General features: G+C 43.4%; 1 protein-coding gene across 1 annotated transcript in view; it reads right to left on the reverse strand.

The window, feature by feature from the left end:
* CACNG4 (calcium voltage-gated channel auxiliary subunit gamma 4) overlaps window positions 1-18112 on the reverse strand; it is a 139264-nt gene that overhangs the window by 11497 nt on the left and 109655 nt on the right. Inside the window, exons 2-3 of the mRNA XM_054978279.1 lie at window positions 16460-16543; window positions 301-441 (exon numbers count right to left, since the gene is read on the reverse strand). Coding sequence (XP_054834254.1) covers window positions 301-441; window positions 16460-16543 — 225 coding nt within the window. The remainder of the gene's footprint in view (window positions 1-300; window positions 442-16459; window positions 16544-18112) is intronic.

The raw sequence follows: 18112 nt of genomic DNA on the forward strand, positions 1-18112 counted from the left end.
CCTGCCTCCTGGTCCCTGCTGATGGTGGGCAATCTCTGGGTGGCCTGCTTCCTCCTGCTGATTGCCAGCGCTCAGCAAGCAGAGGCTAGAGTTGCTGAGAGATAGTCTGCCATCTGCAGGAACCCAGCAAGGCTAGTGGTGGGGTGCTATGCATGCTGCTGTGAAGGAGGGATATGTTAAAATAGAATAAACACATTTGCGGATATGATTTTTCGGTCATCATCACCTCCAGTAAAAGTTAAAAATTAAAGATGAAAATTATACAAAATCAAATTAGAGATCATATTAGAAACAACATACCTGCTGCAACAAATAGAATTCCAGCACTGAGGATAATGTTGTTTTTGCTGCTATAAATCCTCCCAGCTCCAATACAGAGCCCTCCCAGTAACAGTAATATTGTACTTAGTATAGGAAATACACTGGAGGCACGGACGATACCTGAGAGACAAAAAAGGGGGGGAAAACCCTGAGAACATTCGTGGGTTATTATTAATTGCCATCCCTCAACAATAGTTCTGTGCCCACCCACTTGCATCAACGACGTGACAGTTTATTTAAGAACAATACTATCATGCTTCTGTGCTGCATCCACACACGACGGTTATCATATTGGGATGTTGTTTTGTTAGAAGGCAGGGCAAGAAGGAGACTCCAAATGTGGCAGCCTCCACAAAAGCTATGTGCCTTCTGTTTGCTTTTTTGAAAGTGTTTTGCAATTTCGGCTGGAAAAAAAATGGGATTATTACCATAATCAGTTTCCCAAAGCCGTTGTGTGTGAAAACATACTCTGACAAGCTACCAGCTAAAGAATAACCCACAAATTAATGCAGGCAAGAGCAATGAAAAATGCATGAGCTGGCTACCAGCTGTGTAATGTCACACAGGCGGCATTAAGGGCAGCCACTTCATATATGTGGATTTGGATCATTGGATGCCCAGACTCTAAGACCCCTATCCTTGAGTTTCTCCTATTCCAAGTCTTTATCTCAAATTGAGTAGCAACAAAGCCAAGATGCCCTGGATTTAAGTAAGAATAAGTTGATTAAGAATGTCTAAGAAACATATCTTTTTCTCCATGAGCAGTAAATGGGATCATTTGTCACTCATTCATTCAGTGGGCTCATTTATTTACTCCTATTGAATCTTTTGTCCTGTATCACATTTATATATATAAAGACAAGTGTCCTGACTGACTCATCAATGCCCAGCCCAAACCCCTGGACCTAGAAACATGAAATTTGGAGAGAACATTCCTTTCATGATGTAAATGCTCACTAAGAAGAGATTTTGAGACATTCATCCCCTAAGGGGGTAAAAGGGGGGGTCAAACGTGTTTTTCCAAAGGGACAAAGCTTCCCTGTGTGGCTGGCAGACTGCTGTCTGCTTGCACCCCCGCCCAGTGCCAGCTTGGCCACTCTTCCCTGATTGGGCCAGGCTTTCAAGGTCATTCTAAACAGTCTGCAGTTGCTATTGGGAGTTACTGAATGTGACCTGAGGTAAAAGGCACCTCCCAGTCTTTCCCTAAAAGTTCACTAGAGTTGCCAATCTCCCTGTGGGGCCTGGCTTTCCTGTGTGGCTGGCAGGCTCCTGCCTGCTTGTGCCCCCCTCTCTCTGACTGGTCAGTTGTGGAACTCTGTGTTCTGAGGTAAAAATCAGGTCAAGGAAACTGCAGACAGTTGAAGAAAGGCAGTAACTGGATTTAAAGTAGTTAAATACCACAGCGAAGCATGAGTATCAAGCTAGTCATTCCATATATTCATGATGGTTTTTCTAAGGCTTCTTTCTGCCTTATGTAGTGTAATTGGGGGTGGGGGGGTGGGGAGAGGATGGAGATGAAAAGGGCACAGGTAAAAGTGAAGGACAATGACAACAACAACAACATTCAATTTATATACAACCCTTCAGGACAACTTAATGCCCACTCAGAGCAGTTTACAAAGTATGTTATATTATCCCCACAACAAAACACCCTGTGAGGGGGGTGGGGCTGAGAGAGCTCCAGAGAGCCGTGACTAGCGCAAGGTCACCCTGCTGTCTTCAAGTGGAGGAGAGGGGAATCAAACTCGGCTCTCCAGATTAGAGTCCCGCGCTCTTAACCACTACACAAAACTGGATCTCAAAGAGTAGAGAAGGAGGATACCAAAGGAGAAGAACAAAATTATTGAGTAGATTACCAGTGCAGGAGAGAGCAAGACTTCAACATTTGAGAGGAAATAGAACTTAAATATAGGAATACACCATAACAAGAGAGATCAGTACACTGGGAATATCATTATGTTTGTGTACAGATTTCTTTTGGGTGGAATTTACCTCAGGGTAATTGCCATGTTTTTCAGTTACCCTGAAGGAGAGGCTGCAGTTACCCCTGCAAATCCTCACTTGTTCCCCAGTGAATCTCCTTATGTCACTGCTTAGAGAAATGCTTGCAACTACCTGGAGGCAAAACAGCAGTTACCTCTTGGCACAGCATCCCTGGAGTAAAATGTACTGTATTTACATGTCCCAAAGGTTTTTTAAAATGGCTGAAAATGGCCCTGAGTGAACCTGACTATTTTATGCCCTGTTTATTTCTTTTAATTGCTGGATGGCAATTGTGTGTGACACAATGAACAAAAATCGATAGTGAACTTTGCACTGCCACTTTCCACTGCCTTGCCGCATGTTCACAGAATATGAAGAGCTCCACTCCTAAACTGACTTTTGGGTATATGAAAAAGCCTATATTAAAACATACATAATGGCTGCAAGGATCAGCATGCTGAGGTAAATGTACTCAGAGAAAAAAAATTATCTCAAGGACAAAAAAAATTCTGCTTACCCCAACAATATATTGCCAAATAGATGTGATGGGAATATATGTGAATCACACTGAAATTCTGTGGGTAAATTCACTGACTGAACCAAGGTTTCTATCTTAGGGATGTCATTTTGCCCCCTCTGGTGGCAACATAAATAACTATCGATCACAACTTTAATTCACCAAACTTTGCTTCAGAGAACCAGTTTGGTGTAGTGGTTAAGAGCACGGGACTCTAATCTGGAGAACCGAGTTTGATTCCTCACTCCTCCATTTGAAGCCAGCTGGGTGACCTTGGGTCAGTCACAGCTTCTAGCTCTCTCAGCCTCATCTACCTCACAGGGTGTTTTGTTGCAGGGATAATAATGACATACTTTGTAAACTGTTCTCAGTGGGTGTTAAGTCATCCTGAAGGGCGGTATATACTTCGAATGTTGTTGTTGTTGTTATTCAGAGAGCTCTGGGTGGCATGACTGTAGAAGTGGCATTCTGCAGTGGTACTCACTCCACGGATCACAGAGAGCCACATTCACAACTCCAATTAAGCCTCATGACTACTGGCTGCCCTGGGCATCACCCCAAACACGCACAAACAATATATAACTATAATACACCCAATTTAATTACCAGAGGACCTCTGAGCATGGTCTTTCTCCACGACTGGGAATTTCTACTTTTTGGGTTACCATTTAACAGTGGCACCCTGACCTAGATAGCCTAGGTGAACCTGATCTTGTCAGATCTCAGAAGGTAAGCAGGGTCGGCCTGTTAGTAATTTGTTAGTAATTGGATGGGAGACCTCCAAGGAAGGTCCAGGGTTGCAGAGGTAGGCAACGGCAAACCACCTCTGTTAGTCTCTTGCCATGAAAACCCCATATGGGTCGCCATAAGTCAGCTATGACTTGAGGGCACTCTCTACCACCATTTGACAGTTATATGCCTCAATTGCCCCATTCCACCACCTCATTCAGCTGCATATATTGACCCAGCCTTATATAAAGAACTTCTACATTGTCGCAACTTTGATACATACATCATGGACTACTTGTGCTGTGTTTTTAAAATAAAACAGTTTTGACTTGGACTCATAATTATGATTACATGATTCCAATTTCTAAAGAAATTGCCCACTTTCATGGAACATGGGGTGAGTGCCATGGGGAATGGTGCTCAGAAGAGCCACAGGTGGCGTATCTAAAAGCGGAACTACAAGTGACAAAAGGCACAGATTGGACACTTGTCAGCTTCCCTCAAGTTTTGATGGGAAATGTAGGCATCCTAGTCTTGCAGCTTGGCTCTCTGTCTGCTGTCCAATGGACTTTTCAACGGTCACTTGTCCAACATTCCGCCAAGCTGCCTACATTTCCCATCAAAACTTGAGGGAAGCTGACAGGTGCCCAACCTGTGCCTTTTGTCACTTGTGGTTCCGCTCTAAGAATCACATGTGGCTCTCGACCCACTGAGTATCACTGCCTACTGTATCTTTTACTGTATCCTGAGAGAGACGAGGCTGAAAGAGATAGAGGCCATTTCCTCAAGTTGTTAAAATAGCGGCACACTCCCGGAACACTAGAGGCTAGAGCCAGTTTTGTGTAGAGGTTAAGAGCACGGGACTCTAATCTGGAGAGCCGGGTTTGATTCCCCACTCCTCCACTTGAAGCCAGCTGGGTGACCTTGGGCTAGTCACAGCTCTCTGGAGCTCTCTCAGACCCACCCACCTCACAGGGTGTTTTGTTGTGGGGATAATAATGGCATATTTTGTAAACCGCTCTGACTAGGCATTAAGTTGTCCTGAAGGGTGGTATATAAATCGAATGGTATTATTATTCTTATTATTCTTTGTGAGATTTGGGGGGGGAATGCCCTGTGTTCGTTTTAAACAAAAATTGCGTGAAGAAGCCCTCAGCATTCCGGGAGTGTGCTGCCATTTTAAGGACGTGAGGAAAGGCAGAAGGCTGGCTTAAAGTCACTCACTAAACTTAATGGATTTGAACCCAGCTCTCGGCCATCCTAGTTTGACAACCTACACCACGCTGACTGTTGATGGGTTAGTCTGCTTTCCCATTACCATCCAGAGGAGCCTTGCCTCCTTTCACAACACGGCAGATTTGTGCGTTGAAATCGTTATTGAAAGTGATGGAAAAGAAGGGATTTAAGTTGCTTTGTTGCAGAAGAATATTATGGCTATTCAGATATAGTTGTAGTGCAGGGAACAAAGGTTTAAATTCACAAAGGAGAAAGCTGTCAGAATAGACATTAAGATCTTACTGGTGATATGTTTTCTTCTGGGGGACAATTTTTGGATGCATTTAAGTATTGTAAAGAGCTGAACAAATGTCCTAGGAGAATGCAGCTGGTTTTTTTTTTCTTCTGATGTGTGTTGGCTGTGCTTTTGATAATGCTTTTCAATCTAGATGAATGATATTATAATGAGGCTGCTTATCAGCCTGAGCTCTCTTAGGCCTCTTGTTCTTCTCTGAAGGTAGTGTGAAACTTTTTTCTTTTTGTGTCACATCAAGTCACGGTGTAAGGAAGTGGTGGTTCCAGCCAGTTGACTTGCCAATGGCAACACAACAGCGTTGACAAAATTCCATTGGATGGGCCAAACATTTCCACTCGTGATATGAGAGATGCATCAAAGTGTTTAGTAAGAATAAATAATGGTTGGGACGCTCAATCATGTTTAATATTCCACTCAGGAAAGATTTATATTGAAGGATAGAAATGTGGGGGCCAAGTTATAACTGTTGTCAAGATGCTTGAGTGAGAGATGCAAAACAAGATGTAAGCCATAGGGCCATAGGGCCTACATCATGTTTTCCATTTGTCTTTTTTTTAATGTACTGTCTAGATGATGTATAACTAATTATAACTAGTTTCTGCCAGTGGTGTTGTGTGTAATATGCACAGCGATGGAGACCACGAGACTGGAGTATGTCCCGGTGTCTAGAGTTGAGGATAGGTGGAAGCAGCTATGATGACCCCCAAATAAACCATTGAGCCTCAATCTTGTCTGAACATTTTCGTAATCTGATCCTCAGAGCCTATCTGTAGCAACTTAGAAGTTAACTTAGAGCGGAACTACAAGTGACAAAAGGCACAGGTTGGACACTTGTCAGCTTCCCTCAAGTTTTGATGGGAAATGTAGGCAGCTTGGCAGAATGTTGGACAGGCGACAGCTGAAAAGTCCATTGGACAGCAGTCAGAGAGCTAAGCTGCAAGACTAGGATGCCTACATTCCCCATCAAAACTTGAGGGAAGCTGACTAGTGTCCAATCTGTGCCTTTTGTCACTTGTAGTTCCGCTCATAGTCTGTACATTTAACATGTTTTTGCTTACTAGTAAAAAAAAATGAGAGCACACAAGAAAACATTGAAAGAGTTTTGGGTCAAGATTTTAGTAAGATTGTTACAGAGCTGGTAACAAGGGCACAGCAACAAATAGTCCTTCACTGAGCGTGATTTATAGAATCAGTGGCTTAGGAGGACTAATTTCCAGTGGGGAAGGCTACAGCCATGCTCTTCACAACCAGGAGCTCACGCAGGTCTTGTGCCTGTTTAGTCTTCTAGACACTACATGGACTTCCAAAAAGTTTGCAGTTCTGTCCTGTGAACCCATGGAGACTCATCTGACCCCAGCCAGTAGGCGCATATATCGTTCCAGTAAAACCCCTGATAAAGGCTGTGGTGTACATTATACATCTGTGGCAGCTGTACATTCCACTCTGCCTCCTGCCAACCTACATGAAAAGGCGAGATTAGCATTCAAGACTTGTCCAGTCTGTCCAGCAGGCACATACAAGCCCACTAGTTTTTAAAGCGAACTGTGGAAAGTGCAGCCTGAATATCTTATGGCAGGGTCAGAAATGAAAGAAGATTGTTTCCAGCACAGTTGCACCTGCTATAATCAGAAGAAGAAATTGGTCTCACTCATCATATTGTCCAGGTTGGCTTTGAAATCGTATTGCGGTCTAATGAACAGATTGTAGGAAGGCAGCAAGTGCTTTGATGCTTGTTCACTCTTGGTGCAGGAAGGGAATGGAAGTTTTTTTGGGGTGGGAACAAACATGTCATAAGTTATAAAAGTTGTATTTTTAGTGTAACAGGCAGAGCATGCCTTAATGATACTCCAAATGTAATTGCATTTGTCATTTGTGTTTTATTTAGCTAGAAGCATAGATGTTAAGCAAGAAAATGAAAGATGGCTTAAAGTCCTTTTCAGAGCATTTTATGGCCCTGATGCAAATCTCGGTATGTGGTTATGAAAATATCTGGAGTATCTGGATCACCAGTGTGCACATGCAAAAGTTTTGAAGTAATTCTATTTGTCTTATTCCATGAGAACTCACACTACGTGTCTGCAGTTGATAGTCTTTGCTGAGAGCAGAACCACAAGTGACGAAAGGCACAGATTGGACACTTGACAGCTTCCCTCAAATTTTGATGGGAAATGTAGGCAGCTTGGCGGAATGTTGGACAAGTGACAGTTGAAAAGTCCATTGGACAGCAGTCAGAGAGAGAAGCTGCGAGACCAGGATGCCTACATTTCCCATCAAAACTTGAGGGAAGCTGACAAGTGTCCAATCTGTGCCTTTTGTCACTTGTGGTTCTGCTCTGAGTTGCAGTGTGATCCTAAGCGAAGTTATATCCTTCTAAGCACATTGGCTTCAATGGACTTAGGAGTGTATAACTTTGCTTAGGATGGCACTACTGGAGTCTTCTAGTGGGATACCCAGAATTAGAGTTGCCAGCCAGTGATGAGAGACTGGGGGTGGGGTGGGGTGGGGACATGGGAAGGCAGCATCACAGCAACAGCAAGATGTCACTTCCAGGGCAAACCCAGAAGTGACGTCATGTTAGTGAGAATCTCTAGGATTCACCAGAAATATATGATGTCATCATAGAATTTCTGGGGAAACCTATAGCATCATTTCAGTACAATTCACCAGAAATATATGATGTCATCATAGAATTTCTGGGGAAACCTATAGCATCATTTCAGTACAATAACATCACTTATTGGGTTTTCTGATTTCTGCACTTTTCCCTGCGTTGTGCTACCAAACGGTAGCAGGAGCTGACATCTTTTTTTTTTTTTTAATCGTACATGTGGTCATGTTGCAATGTTGGAACACATCCCCCCCCCCCCACCGCCATTTGCTGACTGGGCTGTTCTGTGCCCACTGGAGAGGCAATTTGTGGCAGAATTCTGGAGGAAAATATGTACATTTCGTGCTTGTTCCACTCCCATTTTTTTTAAAGCCAAGCCAAGAAGGGGCTAAACTGCTGCTGCTTCATTCCCTACTGGCAGCTTCCCTGCCACTTTGTTTCACAAACAGCAGTGCAAAACGCTTGGGTTTTTCCCCCTCTTCGATATTAACAGAAGCCTGAAACATGCTGGCTTTTAAAATGAGTTGGAATGTGCAGGAACGTTCAACTCATTCCATTTGAAATAAAAGCGAGTGTGTGCATACCCCTGAGGGAGGAAGGGTAAAGCAGCCATTTAACCTTTTCCTGGCTTTTAAAGCCAGCAGGGAATAAGCAGCAATGTTAGGACTCTTCTCTGGCTTAAAAAAAAATAGGGTTTGTGTACTGGGAGGAAGGAAGCCCATGGAGAAGCAGGGTAGGGGAATGGCCTGGACCAGGCCGCTGATGAGCACTCCCCCGCTTGGCAGCGGCCTGATCCTGGCTGTTTCAGGCCTGTTTTGGCCAAATTTGGGCCCAAAAGCCAGGATTGGGCCCAAAATAGCCAGGATTGGACTGCTGCCAGATTGGGGGGGGAGGTGCTCTCCTACATGGGAGCAGCCCGTTCCAGGTTGATTTGGACCCAATCCTGGCTGTTTAGGGCCCATTTGGGCCAAGTTTGGGTCTGAAACGGCCAGGATCAAGCCACTGCTGGGTGGGGAAGTGCCCCCCTGTGTGATAGTGGCTGTTCCAGGCTGATTTGGGCCAGGTCTGGGCCATTTCCAGCCCAATTCAGCCCAACTTGGGACCAAAACAGCCTGGATTGGGCTGCTGACGAGCAGAGGAGTGTTCTCTCATGTGGCAGCAGCCTGTGCCAGGCTGATTTGGGCCTGATCCTTGCCATTTTGGGCACATTTGGGCCCAATTTGGGCCCTAAACAGCCAGGATCAGGCCTGAAATGAACAAGATCGGGCCACCGCCAGGCAGGGGAGTGCCCTCCCATGAGGCAGCAGCCTGTTCCGGGCCGATTAGCACCCGGCCCTGACCTTTTGGGCCCCTTTTGGCTCAATTGGGGCCCTAAATGGCTAGGATTGGGCCCTAAACAGCCAGGATCAGGTGGCTGCCAGGTGGGGAAGTTCTCTCCCATGTGGCAGTGGCCATTCCAGGCTGATTTGAGCCAGATACTAGGTTTTTCTGGCCCAATTCAGCCCAATTTGGACCCAAAATGGCCCAGATCGGGCTGCTGCTGGGTGGGGGAGTGCTCCCCTGTGCTGCAGCGGCCTGTTTTGGGCCGATTCAGGCCTAATTCAGGCTGAATTTGGCCTGATCTGGGCTGAATCGGGCCCAGCGTGGACTATGGGAATGCTCCCAGGGTGGCCACAGCCTGCATGATGACGTCACTTCCTGGAAGTGATGTCATCATGCAGTTCCGGGAGTGTGCGTGCATGCTGCATGTTCACACATGTAGTGACAGGAATGCCACCTCCTCCCGGAAGTTGCCCTCTTTCCCCAGAGAGAGTTCCCTCTTTCCCCTGAAAAAAAGCTCTGTTCTTATCCCTCTTGCTTTACTGATAAAAGTGGCAGAAAAGGAATTCAGAGAGCAGAGGAGGGTGGGAGTGGTTACTGGAGGACAGACCAATCAGCTCCCGGTGAATGGAGGCAGGGGGAAGAGAAGCAGAATGGGAGTTCGGGATTCTTCATGGACAGAACGTGCACCAGCAGTGACTGGGCAGCAGTTTAAAAAAAAGATCATGGAATGTGCGCAGGGGAAAAAAATGGAGGAAAGACGGACAAAAAACATTTCTGCTTCCCATGACTCCCTTACACGTGGAGAACTCAGGAAAACATGGAAAGCAGAATAGATTCTGAAACACTGGAAAGTGACCATGTGTAAAACACCTTTGCCTGCAGTGGCCTGGTTCTTGCTCTTTTTGTGACTGGCATAAGCCACTCACTTTACTATTAAGTGTAGTAAAACAAGAATTAGACCTCTGTCTTATTTAAGCCCTAAGAAACCATATAATTTTTTTTCAGCTCATTATTTGCCAAGCTAAAAATGGCTGCATGTGCTATCATCTAGCTCTCTGAAGCCACACAGTCTCTTTAGAAACCAACATACAGAGTGTGTAGGTTGTGCAAACTTTCCTTTGAAAATTTATAACTTACCCCTTTCTTTTTTAGTATTTAAACACTTGTGCTGTTTGAAGGGCTATTGGCCCTATATTGTAACACTAAGTGTTGATCTACACATTACAAAGTTCTAGGACTGCCAACTTCTGGGCAGAATTACAACCAATCTCCAGACTACAGATTAACCCTGGAGGAAATAGCTACTTTGGAGGGTGGACTTTGTGTCAGTTTAGTCTGCTGAGATCCCTCCCCTCTATACACCCTGCCCTCTCCAGGCTCCATCCCCAAATCTTCAAGCATTTCCCAACCAGGAGTTGGCAACTCTACAAAGTTTGCTTGTTGGGTGATGGCATGAAGACCATCAGATGGGTAGTGGGTGTTTTGTACCTCCCAAACGCATGCCGTGTCTGCTTGTGAATGCAGTGTACAGAGAGAAAGAGTGTTAACCTTCCTTCCCCCTGCACTTTTTAAAACTCCCTTGTGAAAAATCAAGTTACTTATGCGGCTAATTTTCACACTGACGTCATTCTAGAATCTACGGGATGGTCTGCCAACGTGAAAAAGCTGTAGGCAGGTCGGTGGGGAGCCTGTTCATAAGTCATTCTTGGATGTCCTAAGAATTAAAAAATGTTGTTTGCTAAGAAGCTTAACTGAAAGTATCTTACAAATATAAAATCAGAAGTTTGATTAATGAGAACTGATTGAGATCTTGAGAATTTACATTTTTGTATCTTTTTGAAAAAAATGAAACCAGCTGTTGCTGAGATTTTTGTTAGGTAAATATACTATCATATGTTTTTATTAGCCCTCAATCATTAAATTTTCCATTGTATTCTTTTAATAATTTAATTTATTCTCAGCTAACTTGGTATCAGTTTGACTTCGAGCTGGAGATTTACTGTAAAAGGTAAACATGCACCCGTTTATCCTTATATTGTGTCACATAAACACTGTATCTTGACAATAGGGGATAGAGAACGCAAGAGAAAACTGTAGTTTTCTAAATGATTTTTCCGCCTTAAAAGAATAATCTTTTCACTTGTGAGTAGGCAGTTTCATTCTTTTATTCTTGCTGCAGTTATTGAATTGAATGTGGGGAATTTAATATCAATTTTCCCCAAGGCTGTGTTCTTTTTTCTGTTCCTATCCCTAAACCTTGCACTCCAAAGAATATCAAGTAGATCAAAACATATGGAAGGCACATGGTTCTGTTATCTAGAATTCATAAGGATTAGTAGCCTGAGGCCAGACTTGTGTCTTGTAAGTCTTATCACCACGGAATCCTAGAAATCACGATATTGCATGTTGTAACCTGGACACTTAGACCTAAATCAATGATGAAAACGACTTTCCTAAGAAAAAAGAGTATCATTTTAATATACAAAAAGTGTTAATTAGCTTCTCATTACTACATGAGTGTGAGACTTATGGTTCATAGCTCTTTATTTCCACAATTCAGATACGTTTGTGCAAGTCAGATAAATTTAACGTTATTAATCACAGTACCCGTCGTGTTCCTCAGACAGCCTTCTCCGGGCAGTTCCTTCGCCTAGAATGGTCTGTTTGGCAGCAGTCTAGTCAGAGGCATTCTCTGTGGCTAGGTCTGTTCCAGAGTGGATGTGGTAGGGGGCTTCACCAGCCACATGCAGGAGGTGGGTAAGATTGTTCTGTTCCACAGGGCATTTGGTGGAGGCTAATCTATTTTAGCCTTGTTAAGTTTGTGTACTGTCACGGGGAGAGCTACTTGCCACATTTCAGAGCTTCACATGCAGTACGCCATGCACTTACAACTCTCAAATGGCTAAAACAAGATCTGAACACACTCGAAAGTGGGCAGATTTGAATACGATGCGATTTAGGGGAAAGCCGACAAGAGATAAAGTGTCTCTGGTTCAGGATGGTTCATCTCAGAGAGATGAAGGGCTAGGTATAACACTTCTACAGGGAGATAGATTAGAGTTGTCAACTGAGATGGAGACAAACAGTGCAGATGACCTAACTACGTCTCGAGGCAAAGTGTGCCGGGGAAGTTACAGGTGTTTATATACAAATGCTAGAAGTGTCCGAGGTAAAATTGGGGAGCTGGAATGTTTAGTGTTGGGCGAATCCATAGACATTGTGGGCATATAAGAAACTTGGTGGGATGAGGAAAATCAGTGGGACACGGTGATTCCTGGATATAAATTATATCGGAAGGATAGGGAGGGAAGGGTTGGTGGTGGGGTGGCTCTATATGTCAGAGAAGGTATACATTCCAGTAAGATTGAGAAGGTAACTGAATTAGATTCGCTTCTGGAAATGCTATGGGTTGAAATTACGGGCCCAAATGGAAACTTAACTGTGGGAGTTTGTTATCGCCCTCCAGATCAGAAAATAGAGGAGGATTATAAAATGATGACAGGATTAAAGATGGCTGCTAAACAAAAAAACTGTGTTGTAATGGGTGATTTTAACTACCCACACATTGACTGGGCCAATGGGTGTTCGAATCGGGGGAGAGAAAGTGAGTTTCTAGACTGTCTCAATGACTGTGCTATGGAACAGATGGTTACAGAACCTACTAGGGGAGAGGTGATCCTGGATTTGGTCCTCAGTAATGCTGAAGACCTGGTGAGAGATGTAAATGTGATTGCACCACTTGGGAACAGTGACCATAATGTTATTGAGTACAACATATGTATAAATAGGAAATTGCCAAATAAGACCAACACAGCCATGTTTAACTTCAAAAGGGGTAACTTTTCTGAGATGAGGGGGTACGTGAAGAAGAAACTGAAAGGGAAAGTAAAAAAGGTCAAAACACTTGGGGAATCTTGGAGACTATTTAAAACTACAATCCTGGAAGCTCAAATTAAATATATACTGCTGGTTAGGAAAGGCACAAATAGGTTTAGGAAAAGGCCAGCATGGTTAACAAGCAATGTAATAGAAGCTGTAAAAGGTAAAAAGGATTCTTTTAGGCAGTGGAAAACTAGTCGGAGTGAGGTTGATAAAAAGGAGCATAAGCTGTGGCAAAAAAAGTGCAAGTCTGTGATCAGACAGGCAAAAAGGGAATATGAGGAGCATATTGCAAAGAACATAAAGAAAAACAATAAACAATTCTTTAAATATATTAGAAGTAGGAAACCAGCTAGGGAGGCAGTGGGGCCCTTGGATGACCAAGGCGTAAAAGGATTAGTAAAGGGTGATAGGGAAATGGCCGAGAAGCTGAATGCGTTCTTTGCTTCTGTCTTCACTGTGGAAGATAAGAAGTGCATGCCCACTCCGGAAGCACTGACTTTGGGAGGGGTTTTGAAAGACCTGAGTCACATTGAGGTGACGAGAGAGGAGGTTATGCGACTGCTAGATAATTTAAAAACTGATAAATCACCGGGCCCAGATGGCATACATCCAAGAGTTCTGAAAGAACTCAAGTGTGAACTTGTAGATCTCCTCACAAAAATATGTAATCTGTCATTAAACTCTGCATCTGTTCCTGACGACTGGAAGGTAGCTAATGTTGTCCCCATCTTTAAAAAAGGTTCCAGGGGAGATCCGGGAAATTACAGGCCAGTCAGCCTGACGTCAATACCGGGTAAGTTGGTGGAAACTATTATCAAAAATAAAATTAGTGGGCACATTGATGACCAAAAGCTGATGAGGAAAACTCAGCATGGGTTCTGTAAGGGAAGATCTTGTCTCACCAATCTGTTAGAGTTCTTTGAGGGAGTGAACAAACAAGTGGACAAGGGAGACCCGATAGATATTGTTTATCTTGACTTCCAGAAAGCTTTTGACAAAGTTCCTCATCAAAGGCTCCTAAGTAAGCTCAGTAGCTATGGGATAAAGGGCCAAGTCCTCTTGTGGATTGAAAACTGGCTAATTAATAGGAAACAGAGAGTGAGTATAAACGGGCACTTCTCACAGTGGAGGGTGGTGAGCAGTGGGGTGCCACAGGGGTCGGTATTGGGTCCAATGCTTTTTAACTTGTTTATTAATGATTTGGAATTGGGATTAAGCAGTGAAGTGGCTAAATTTGCAGATGACACGAAATTGTTCAGGGTGGTGAAAGCCAGAGAGGATTGTGAGGCACTCCAAAGGGATCTGTCGAGGCTAGAAGAGTGGGCATCCATGTGGCAAATGAGGTTCAATGTAGCCAAGTGCAAAGTAATGCACATTGGAACCAAAAATCCAAAATATAAATACAAGTTGATGGGGTCTGAACTGGCGGAGACTGACCAAGAGAGAGATCTTGGAGTCATGATAGATAACTCACTAAAAACATCAGCACAGTGTGCGACTGCCATAAAAAAAGCTAATGCTATGCTAGGGGTTATTAGGAAAGGGATTGAAAACAAATCAGCCGGTATCATAATGCCTCTGTATAAATCGATGGTGAGGCCTCATTTGGAGTACTGTGTACAGTTCTGGTCGCCACACCTTAAAAAAGATATCATAGCACTGGAAAAAGTACAGAGGAGGGCAACTAAAATGATTAAAGGGTTGGAACACTTTCCCTATGAGGAAAGATTGAGGTGCTTGGGGCTCTTTAGCCTGGAGAAAAGACGACTGAGGGGAGACATGATAGAGGTTTACAAGATAATGCACGGGTTAGAGAAGGTAGTGAAAGATGTGTTTTTCTCCCTTTCTCACAATACAAGAACTCGTGGGCACTCTATGAAATTATTGAGCAGTCGGGTTAGAACAGATAGAAGAAAATACTACTTTACACAAAGGGTGATAAACACATGGAATTCGTTGCCACAGGAGGTGGTGGCAGCTACAAGCATTGCCAGCTTCAAGAGGGGACTGGACAAATATATGGAGCAGAGGTCCATCAGTGGCTATTAGCCACAGGAGATAGATGGTATTCTCTTTGTGGGGAGGTGGTGCTCTGTTGTCTTGGTGCTGGAAGGAAGGCAGTGGGAGGGCTTCTGGTGTCCTGGCCTCACTGACAGTCCTTTAGATGGCACTGGATTTCTAGCCACTGTGTGTGACAGAATGTTGGACTGGATGGGCCACTGGCCTGATCCAACATGGCTTTGCTTATGTTCTTATGTTCTTATGTTCTTATGTTCTTAACAAAACTCGCGCGAGAAAACGCGATATTTCGCGTTTTCCGCGCGACGATGCGCGACGTTTTGGCATGGGGAGGGCCGTCTGGAATTGGCCATGGATTCCCAACCTGGGTAACAAAAACGCAGGCATGCATACTGACAGAACTTGGGTGGATGGGAAGCTAAATATGAACCTCAGATCCAACTTGTCAAAAAGTGTCTTGTGTAGTCTGGCCCAAAGTCCACCCTCCAAAGCTGCCATTTCCTCCAGAAGAACTGATCTCTGTTGTCTGAAAACAGTTGTAATTGTATCAGTATAGGCTAACTGTGAGGCTAGTGCTTGGGCAAAGAATACACAACAAACCATCTTTAGATGAAAACAGGCCACAACTTTATTAATTATAGCCATTGGAGCATTGGGGTGGCACAGGGCAATGAAACCTCTACATCAGTTTGAGCCAGTTTGGTGTAGTGGTTAAGAGTGCTAGACTCTAATCTGGAGAACCGCATTCAATTCCTCACTCCTCCGCTTGAAGCCAGCTGGGTGACCTTAGGTCAGCCACAGCTCTCTCAGACCTCTCTCAGCCCCACCCACCTCACAGGGTTATTGCTGTTGTAGGGATAATAATGGCATACTTTGTAAACCGCTCTGAGTGGGTGTTGTTGTCCTGAAGGGCTGTATATAAATCGAAAGTCGTTGTCGTCGTCATCATCAAAGGGCCCCTTGCTGCTTGATAGCATGCATTTCCCAGCATGCATGCTATACACCATGGGACTGATCACAATGAGGGCACTTACGGGTAAAGCCAATCAATAGAAAACCACCATTCCCGTAATCAATGCAATAATTCACTATATATACAGAATAATATTTTTGAATTTATAAATATTAAAGTGCAAGTGCAAAACAGACAGCTGTATCCTTCCTCTGTTCTGCTATGCTATTGTGCCGAAATGCTGTATGCTTCCCCTGTTATTTCTTGTAAGTATGCTCTGTCTTGATTATGCATTTATGTCTCTCTTGTATTTTACTTGCTTTGTTTAATAAATTGCTTTCCTTCCACACCTGTGTGTTTATTGCTATCAAATCCTAAAGAACCTCTTGATGTTTGGCAAGACAACGTATAAATATCAGGAATGAAAACGGGGTGAACTGAAACCATTCATAATGACAACAAACAGAAACAAAGCAAGTGATGTCATACTTGTTTATCTGTAATTGAGTTCTTTTAACATCTACAAAGAAGCCCTAAACAACCTTCCCCTGCTTCTAATAACTTTTAAAAGATACCTCTGTCCATTTTACTTACGGAGAAGGTATTCAGAGCTATCATGATCATAGTCGTTATCTTCAGGGAAGTGATTGATTCGGAAACAGTGCCCTTTATATATTCCTGGAAACAATAAAACAAGGAAACAGATGAGAACATGCTCAGAGGAAGCCTGCCTGATGGTCTACATGCAACTAATATGAAATAAGCACTCCTGGGTCCACAATCCTCTCATCTTTAGGGGAAAAAATAACCAGGTGGCTCAGGCTTGCGCAAAATGGGCTCTGTGAGCTAGGGATCCTGGGTGTTTCTGTTACATATGCTGAATTAGTGCTGACAAGTTCCATTAAAAAATCAATATGCACCATTGACAATGGACTGCTTAATGGTCTTTGCAGGATCAAAGGCACGGGTCTGTACATTTTGTTGCCTTTGAATATGCCCATCATACACAGAGTGTTCATTTTCAAATTCTATTTTCTTGGGAATATTTTTCTTTGCTATATGAAACACCAAAAGCAATTTTCAGGCTCCAAGGAGAAAAGAATTGGGAAGGAGCGTTTAGAAGGAGTTGGAAAGTAGGAGACTAACAAGGGGGGAAAGAATGGGGGAGAAAAGACAGGCCGAAAGGATGAACCAGGAATAGGGAAAGTAAGACTACTCTCTTCCTCCTGCCGCTAGCCAATACCACCAATCCTCCTTGCTTTTAAAAAAATAGTATGGTAAGCTGAATGTGCCTGTTCCCGAACTCTCCAGACCTTCTGAACTCTCACAAAAGTTCAGAATCTTGAGAAAACGTAGAACCTGGCGCGCACAGCTTGCTGTGCTATCTTTAAAGAGGCTGGGTGAGAGAGGACCACAAACAATAAGGACGCCGTGACCGACTTACTACGATCAGTTTCAAAATCAATATATCAAGAAATCTTTTTATATATCAATTATATCAATTCGAGGAAATCACAGATTTACAGAAGGTAACGCCCTTGAGCGAACGGCCATTGTGCATGAAAACTGATATGTGAATGTCTTTGTTTCAATAATCTTGGTAACTGCCAGGAAGAAGGGGTGCCAGAAACGGGATACTCTCGCTAGCAAACCTGTTGCGGTTACTACATATTTGTGATATATGCATTACTTTCTTAACCTTTTGTATGGTCTTATGTTAAGCATTGTATACTGTATTTATTAGAAATTTTTGTATTACGCTATGGCCTTTGAATGTAAGTGTTATGTTCAGGAGGTATGGTCCCTTTAAGCTAGCACTTGCTCTTTTGTAAAAAACACTTTTAGCACTTGTGCACTTTAATCTCGCTAGAATTGATGCTATAAGCTGGCTATTTAGGACGTGCATACCTTCTGTAAATTTGTCATTTCCTCGAATTGATATAATTGATATATAGTGATTTCCTCGAATTGATATAATTGATATATAAAAAGATTTCTTGATATATTGATTTTGAAACTGATTATAGTAAGTCGGTCACGGCGTCCTCCTTGTTTGTGGCACTTTCATTACCGTGGCCCTCTCTCTTTCTTTTTCTAGTCTGGGTGAGAGAGGAGGCAGAGGAAAGGGAGGAGTGGTGAGAGACAGAGAATGGAAGGATTTTGACATTAACTTGGGATCACAACAAGTGTCAAAAATTGGCCAGGGAAAGGCTAAACTGACTCCCCCCATTAATGTTAAAAGGCAAT

Source organism: Eublepharis macularius, chromosome 4 (genome assembly GCF_028583425.1).
Source record: "Eublepharis macularius isolate TG4126 chromosome 4, MPM_Emac_v1.0, whole genome shotgun sequence".
Classification (NCBI taxonomy): Eukaryota; Metazoa; Chordata; class Lepidosauria; order Squamata; family Eublepharidae; genus Eublepharis; species Eublepharis macularius.